This window comes from Microtus oregoni, unplaced genomic scaffold (genome assembly GCF_018167655.1).
Source record: "Microtus oregoni isolate MIOR12 unplaced genomic scaffold, Mior012 000000F_ref0000247, whole genome shotgun sequence".
Taxonomy (NCBI): domain Eukaryota; kingdom Metazoa; phylum Chordata; class Mammalia; order Rodentia; family Cricetidae; genus Microtus; species Microtus oregoni.
Window position 1 is genome coordinate 18,707,960 of NW_024543059.1, and position 8,826 is coordinate 18,716,785.

Genomic DNA, 8,826 nt, shown 5'->3' on the forward strand with positions numbered 1-8,826 from the left:
TCACTAAATGAATACTGTTAGTTATGCTGGAACACATCCATGCAGGTACTAGCTAATGTCTGTTTCGTGGTCCATTTCTAGAGGGCCAATGAGGGTGAAGTAGAGATCTAGACATTGAAAGAGTGTGCTGTAGCCTTCGGCTTCTGCTGCTGACAACAGCATCAAAAGGGGCCTGAGCTGCTTCTCAATTGTGACCACCATGACAGTCAACATACAGTTTAAGTTTAACTGTTAAAGTGTTTTGCAAAAGCTTGCGTGAACTCTAAATGCTTAGATTATTCAACCCTGCTCCAGGAAGTTCCAGCGACCTAAGAAGGCATTTCCGGATCCTCCAGGAGGAAAGAGAACTAGCCAGAAGCTCTATTGCTATGTGACTTCTCACAGTAGGCTGAACTAACAGTGCCCACCTCAATTCAATTCTACCCAGACAGCTGAGATGCCATCTTATTTGGAAAGAGAGTTCCGTACACTGAATTAGCTAAGAAGGGATCAGACAGGACAGAGTGGTACCTAGACTTTATGACGGACACCCCTGCATGAAGAAGAGAGAACACACAAAGTAAACACGGGGAACGCTCTGTGAATACAAGATAGAGAACGGAATGATTGTCTATAAATCAAAAGAAAGAGGGAAAGGAAAGGAGGGAGGGAGGCAAAAGAGGGAGAGAAAGAGAGAGGGAGGGAGGGAGGAAGAGAAAGGAAGAAAGGAAAGGGAGGGAGGGAAGGAGGGAGGGAAGGAGGGAGGGAAGAAAGGAGGGAGGAAGAGAAAGGAAGGAAGAAGAGGGAGGGAGGGAGGGAGGGAGGGAGGGAGGGAGGGAGGGAGGGAGGGAGAGAGGGAGGACCGATGGACAGACAGATGGACAGACAAAGGTTCTGGCAGCACTAGGAGAGAAAACAGAGTCTCCCTCAGGACCTCCAAAAAAAAAACTACCCTCTCAGGACTTACAGACTCCTGAAGTATCAGAGATTATATTTATGGTGCATAGTGACAAACAATCTGTGACAATTGCTATGATAGCTCTAAAAACTGAATGCCCAAGTCTGATCAGGCTTGGTGGTACATTATCTCTAATCCCAGCACTCAGGAGTTCAAGGTCATCCTTTGCTACATAGTGAGTTCCAGGCTAACTTGACTACATGAGACTCTGCTTCCTAACCAAGAGCGGAAAGCTAATGCACGCATTGTCCTTCCCTGTGAGAAATATCTCCAAGAATTGTTTCGTTTTGTATAAGGATTTAAAATGCATTGGAGCCACTCCCATCTTCTCTGACTTATGATCCGAGCTTTTGCAGTCCGTGCCGGCTGTGACTACAGCGTCTCAGTGCCATTCATTCATCTCTAAGCACCATATTTTTTATTACCTGACATCTAGATTTTTTTCTAAATTTACCTTGCCAAGTAGTATGGTGCATACCTCTGCTCCCAGTGTGCAGGAAGTTGAGGCAGAAGGATTGCAATAAATCTGAGGCCACTCTGAGCGACATAGTTTGAAGCCAGAATCAAAACCATGCAAGATTCTGTGCTTCAAAATAATAATAACCTAAAGTAAAATGTCTCCCATATAAACTGGCCTTGCAATCACCAAGGCACTTGAGATCCCCCTTTTTCCTCCCCATCAGGATGTCCCCAAATGCTCTCGGGGAACAGCTCCAGAAGTAGGCTGTCAGTCATCACTGGGTATTGAAGTGTTAGTACCTCTTAGGCCAACTTTGGCCATCAGCCTGAAGAGAGGCAGGAGGATGTCATAGTCAGGAGACGCTGATCTTGCTGTGTCCACCAGAGTCTGCAGAAGGGCTTCACTGCCACCTTTGTCGATCATGTAGTGAATCCTCCGGTCTGTGCCTGGGAGGAAACCAGAGGAAAGATGAGCCACAGATAGTAACCCTCCTCCCCAGAGCAGACCTCAGCCCTCACAGCCAGACACAAGTGAAGGCTCGTTCATTTCGCCACAGAAACACAGACTGGCAGATTCTCGACGTGCGTCATCTTCAAGTTGTACTACCATCTGAAGGGAGAAAGGTGTGAAATATGGCAATTGTGAAATATTTAGATGTTTTAATATATTTACCTTCCACAAATATGACAAATGACAAATGACAATATTGCAAGTTCTGGAGACCTGTCAACTTTTTACAGATGTGTATATATGTATGTGTATGTATATAAATAGACATGCAGGCATTATATATACTATATATGATGTACATTATCATATACTAAATATTCTTCTACAAAACACAAAAAACATTAGTAACAGCAAGGGGTGGTTTCTTATCTATAATCATTTTATTGATGATGTAATGATTTTCTAATTCTGCTCTTTTAGCAATGAGTAGAAAGGAAATAGAGGAATCACTGTAGGAACAGCCTAAGAAATGAAATACCCAGGCATATCATTAGAGGGCTCTCAAGCAGAGTCCTGAACAATGGGGAAGTAATGGTCTTTCTACCAAAGAATAGATTTGACTAGGGATACCTCCAAAGCAGTGATCACACATTAACATGGGAAAGGCCCTGTGCTACCTAATGAAGGTAGCCAGCAAGGTGTAATGACATCAAGGGAGAAATTCTGTTTTCCCCATCCTAATGAAAACAGAATTGTCTAACAAAAAAAAAGGGAAGAAAATAAGGGGGGAGAGGGAGGGAGAGAAGAGCCACTGTATCCAGGAGTGGTGGTGCACATTTGTAACACATAGGTATAGACAGAAGGGTTGCTAGTTCCAGGGCAACCTGAGCTATAGAGTGAGACGTTGGCTTAAGAAAAAAAAAAACATTCATATTGGAGAAGAAATTCCAAGGATCAATTCTAAAGATTTCACACTCCTCCTGAATATAGGTTTAGCTCAGAAGATGAGTGACGGCCTGCAAAATGGAACTCATTCATAAAACAACAAAAAAAAATACAGGAAGTGACCCTGCCACCAACAAACATAAAAGTTGATTTTTAAAAGAGGCCACCGTGTGATGGGACCTTTAAGGTTTTCATCTCTAACATGCCATTCATCCCTAATGTTGCCTGTTTGTGCTAATATTGCTTAACCCAGTTAACCCAGCTGACTCCTAGGTCCTCAGTCCTGGCATCTCCTTTCTGACAAGGTAAGTGGCTTCCCTGCCTCAAAGTCCTATCTCCACATGATATATGTAAGAAAGCTGCAGTCCCTAGTTCTTCCGGTGAACCACAGAGGAAGTGAGCCTAGGGAGGTGAGGGTGTAGCTGCTGAGAAGCCCTCCTAGATGAAGACATTTGGCTTTACAGAGGAGAAAACGTAGCAAAGCCACCCAACATCTCACTGCGTCCTTAGCTTGGACACTGTTAGGTAGGTGACAAGACCCAAGAGCCTAAGTATAATCATCCCAGTCTACACAGATCTTGTCACATAACATCAAGGGGGAAATATGGGCTGGGGGTTCTGTCTCACCAAGGAAAGCTCAATTACAAAACTACCCAGCTTCACGGGTTCCTGAGACAGACCACAGCCAGCACAGGCCCCAGTTCACCATAGTCTACTCACCAACAGAGAGCAGATCGCTGAGGACCTGGAGGATGGCCAGGATCGATGCTTTGTCGGAGGAGCTCTGCAATGACAACACAGACAGATATCTTGGGCAAGGAATGCAAGACAATAGAGGTAGCTTGGTAAAGGCATGGACAGGGGGACACTCATTAAGTAGCAACGAGTACTCTCACTGAGATAGGGGCTTCACAGGCTGTGCCTAGATAGTATTTGAGATCCCTCTTTGGGGACCAGTTTAATAATAGCATTACTAAGGTACACACAAACACGAGTATTGATGAATGACCCAGAGACAACAAACTAAAGGAAGGAGCTTTGTGGGCCTGGGTCACAGAACATTATATATTTAAGTAGCCTCAGATTAATTTTAGTGCTGATCACAAGAAGAAACAGAAGCCTTCTAAATGTGCTGATGCAAATACTGCCTTGTCAAACAAAGGCAAACTTTGATTTTCTCCAGAAAAGAGCAGAGTCATAGCAGATCCTTTTGTGAGGGTTGTCTTAGAAATCCTTATAAGTCTTGACATTGCCACTTTTTTTTTTTTAAGAAAAAAAGTCTCCGTTCATAAGGTGGAAAATTGGCAGAATTTCCTGAGGTAACCTATATCATAGTTCCAGAAATACAATCCACTTTTAGGTTCCCACTTTAAGACTGGAGGAGGAATCATTTTGTTTTTGTTATTTGGGTAGGTGCGCCATTTACAACAAAGTCTTAACATTCCCTTGCAGAAGTTTTGTGCTCTTGATCGGCTTCAAAGACCTCCATAATTCTCCACTGTACATAGGACAAAGGCAGGGAGCCAAACGTTTCCATGATCTTCTGCTGCTGGCTCCAACTTCACTATGCATTTCAATCCTCCTGTCCAAAATAGGTATTTCCCACGGTAGGGAAAATTGTAGATTCCTGCCTAAGCAATGTTATATAGCTTGGTCTACAAATTCAACCAAACTGTTCCCTCTTCTGGCAGCTCTTTCCCTGCCTTTCAGCCTGGTAAATGCTAGCTCATCCTTCCAGTGCATGGTGGACTCTGGGATAGCTCCACCCTTCCTTCCCACAAACCAGCTCTAGGATACCGTCTACCTCTCCATCACACAGCTCAGTTCTTAATATAACACTCCCTGGATAATTCTGACATCACAGTGTCACCTAGCTTCCTATCCCATCTCCACTAGGTACCAGAACCTTTAGCAAACAGCACCTGGCAGAGGGGTTGCTCCAGAGAAAATGTGAAATTAATATTTCTAATGGAATACAAAAGAACACCAGAAGCTGAGCGGTGGTGGCGCACGCCTTTAATCCCAGCACTCGGGAGGCAGAGGCAGGCGAATCTCTGTGAGTTTGAGGTCAGCCTGGTCTAGAAGAGCTAGTTCCAGGACAGAAACCAAAAAGCTACGGAGAAACCCTGTCTCAAAAAAGCAAAAAAAAACCAGGGGATCCTCATCCAGTACACATTCCAGAAAGTCATACCTCAAAGTACCTACCAGGGCTTTATATTCCAGCATAAAATTCCAGAGGACATTAAAAGACATTAAGGTCTTTTTTTTTTTAGATTTCATTTTTTTTATTGATTTTTATTGAGCTCTACATTTTTCTCTGCTCCCCTCTCTGCCTCTCCCCTCCCCTTCAACTCTCTCCCAAGGTCCCCATGCTCCCAATTTACTCAAAAGATCTTGTCTTTTTCTACTATCCATGTAGATTAGATCTATTTATGTCTATCTTGATACTACATTTTAATTGTTTTTATTGAGCTATACATTTTTCTCTTCTCTCCTCCTTTCCTCCCCTTTCCTTCTACCCTCTCCTCCCATGATCCCCACGCTCTCCATTTACTCAGAAGATTTTGTCTTTTTCACCTTCCTATGTAGACCCCTGTATGTCTCTCTTAGGGTCCCCTTTGTTATCTAGCTTCTCTGGGCTTGTGGCCTTTAGGCTGGTTTTTTTTTTTTTTTTTTTTTTTTTTTTTTTGCTTTGTGTCTAAAAGCCACTTCTGAGTGAATACATATTGTATTTGTCTTTCTGGGTGTAGGTTACCTCATTCAATATATTTTTATCTAGATCCATCCATTTGCCTGCAAATTTCAAGATTTCATGGTTTGTTACCGCTGTGTAGTACTCCATTGTGTAAATGTACATTTTCTTTATCCATTCTTCAGTTGAGGGTCATCTAGATTGTTTCCATGTTCTTGCTATTACAAATAATGCTGTTATGAGCATAGTTGAGCACATGTCCTTGTGGTATGATTGAGTGTCTTTCGGGTATTTACCCAAAAGCGGTATTGCTGGGTCTTGAAGAAGGTTTTTTTTTCTAATTTTCTGAGAAATCACCATACTGATATCCAAAGGGGCTGTACCAGTTTGCACTCCCACCAGCAAAGAACTCAAAAAACTTGACATTAAAAGAACAAATTATTCAAAAAAAATGGGATTCAGAACTAAACGGAGAACTCTCAACAGACAAATCTCAAAGGGCTGAAAGATACTTAAAGAAATGCTCAACATCTTTAGCCATCAGAGAAATGCAAATCAAAACAACGCTGAGATTCCATCTTATACCTGTCAGAATAGTCAAGATCAAAAACACAGATAACAGCTTACGCTGGAGAGGATGTGAGGCAAGGGGAACACTCCCCCACTGCTGATTGATACTATATTTTTACAAACCAAAATTAATGGAAAAATCATGATGGACAAAATACCAAAGCTGAGTTACTCCTTTTGAAGGTGACTAGGACTTCTGGGATCCTCCAGTACTTGATATATAGACCTATCAGGGAAAACACTAAGTATACTCTATCATTTCTTCTAGAAGCTTTGACCTAAAAGAGGCATCTCCATGGGGCTCTTATATTAACAGAAGGTATTACACCTCAAATTTTAAGTGCACATCACCCTGTAGCTACTGCTAGGAATGGATCCACACAATGTCGGAGTCTTCCTCTACTCAAAGCTGCAAACAAGAACCAACAATCTTGTCTGACATATATCTATCATTTGGGAGTCGGCAGAATCCTAGCCATTTGCAAGTAGACCCAAAGATTATTTGCAGTAGAATAAAAAATGTTTATGGAATTCTTTCTCTGGTTAATATTGATATTTATGAATCAACCTCGATCACACTCTATCTTTCTGTGAAGAAGATAAAAGCTTTTCGTGACATTATACAAATGCTTTATACCTTAAAACGTTAGATTCATTTCTTGTTTACAAAGAAAAGGAAATAAAGAGGTGAGGAAAAGAGAGAGAAAAACTAATAAGGTAGAAACTGATGGAAGGGGAAAAAAGGTCCATGTTCATTTCCTTCCGTTCAATTATTCATGTCCTCATCCCAGAAACATGCACTGGATTGTATGTCGTCTGTGCTCTAGTCACCAACTAGGCAGTGAGGATACATACTGATCAAAACACAACCTGCCATCGCAGACTCCAAACCTGGCTGAGATAACAGCTGGCGGACAGTCAGACCCGGGATGCTAAAGTCTATGGCAAAGGTAAACACTGGTGCTGGGATCATCAAGGGGAGGGATGTTTAACCTGACCATGTCCATGACTGAAAAGTCAAAGAAACCAAGGCAAAGAGGGGACAGTGACGTTCTCGTCATGCTGTAGCCTCTTGTTCCCAGAGCAAAACAGGGCAGCACAGTGACATTGGGGTGTGAATCTGTATTCTCTATGACCAACTGAATAGAGCAGATGGTGCAGGAAATTTTAAATATTTTGTGGGCAAAACCTAGGTCTTATTTGTCTCGGTATTCCCATCTCCTGAAGTATAATAGGCAATCTGTATGTTTTATTGAATTAATTTCTCCAGCTAAAGAATTGCCTTCTTTGTTACAGGGCCCACTAACATTCCCTGAGAACATCCTTGTCTTGCATATTCCTATTGTATTTTCCAGTAGGGAGATAGCTGGCCATATGTTACATATTAAATCACCAGCCCCAAGTTACTTTGACCTGTGGCCAAGAATACAGGCTGCACACAAATCATCCATCCTCTTGTAGTTCCTTCCATGAAACCCTGTATGTGAGACTAGAGAGAGCTGGTGGTAGTAGTTTAGAGTATTGGATGCTCTTACAGGGGGCCCAGGTTTAATTCCCAGCACTCACACAATGGTTTACAACCATCTACAATTTCAGTCCCAGGGGATCTGACGCCCTCCTATGGTTTCCATGAACATTACTTGTATGCAGTACACATACATTTATGCATACAAAACACCCATACACATAAAAGTAAATACACGTATTCTTTTAAAAACAAATTTGCTTCAAAGGAGCAATCTAGCACAGATAGAGGATGCTGGTCCCTCTCCCCAGCCTAGAGAAGGAACCTGGCCAACTCTCCAAAGCCTTTCTGGAGTTGGCATGACTAGTTTAGAAGTGGATTTAGTCCTTACTCTGGGGAAAGAAAACCTGAATTGAAATCTGCTGGAAGATTGTGAAAATGATTTTATTCAGAAAAATAAATCCCTATTTTTGGATGTTGTTATATGAAGACATTATCTTGAGTCCTAGGTGACATTGTAATGCCTCCAAATCCACTTACCTGTGGACTTTCAGGTAAGAAACAAAAAAACACCCCCATTTATAAAAAGTCTCTTAAGGTTGGCTACTTAATTCAGTTGTGACCCTTAAAGAAAAAAATGTATACCTTTATTGTCCTCTTCCCAAGGCTAGGGGTCTTAATAGAAAACAGACTGATTTTCTAGGCATGTTGTATGTCCACCTAGAGAACCCTGATATGATGAAGAAACAAAGAAGATGCTGCCTTCCTACAGATGTTGAGCTCATGACTTACTCAGTGCTCAGCCAGAAGACATCAGCGCTGTTTTTCTTTAAGTAAAAATTATGGCTATCAGTGGAGGAAAAAAATGCCCCTCAAAATCTCAACTGGCATTAATTTATGCATTGCTATATTTACCAATAAATATTTTACACTATTTAGAAGAATAGCAAAGCCGTTATCTCACCCACAGTAATAATAAATGAGCAATTAAAGAAGACAGGATGCGATGTGCCTTGATTTTCCTTTAATGATTCCTTTTAAATGAATCACTGAGTAATCCCCTGTCGGGTAAGACTTTCCAATAAAAAATGGATCTGCCAAGCTTTCAGGGAGAGACAAACAGTTGGAGGAACAAACAGCATCTTTCAGGGCCTGCAGTTTTGAATAACAATTTTCTCATAGGCTGTTTTGAATGTGCTGCTTCCTTGCCTTCAAATTATCTGTGTCTCCCTCTTACCTTCCTCCTCCTGCCTCAGCACCACGGTATGAAAATAAGACCCTTCCTAGTGCTGCCATATAGGCACCTT

The 8,826-nt window shown here is 41.9% G+C and overlaps 1 protein-coding gene across 1 annotated transcript in view; it reads right to left on the reverse strand.

Moving 5' to 3' along the window:
- Agbl1 (AGBL carboxypeptidase 1) overlaps nt 1–4,329 on the reverse strand; it is a 720,481-nt gene extending 716,152 nt beyond the window's left edge. Inside the window, exons 1-3 of the mRNA XM_041650016.1 lie at nt 4,322–4,329; nt 3,513–3,601; nt 1,697–1,843 (exon numbers count right to left, since the gene is read on the reverse strand). Of these exons, the coding sequence (XP_041505950.1) occupies nt 1,697–1,843; nt 3,513–3,601; nt 4,322–4,329 (244 nt within the window). The remainder of the gene's footprint in view (nt 1–1,696; nt 1,844–3,512; nt 3,602–4,321) is intronic.
- Between the last annotated feature and the right edge of the window lie 4,497 nt (nt 4,330–8,826).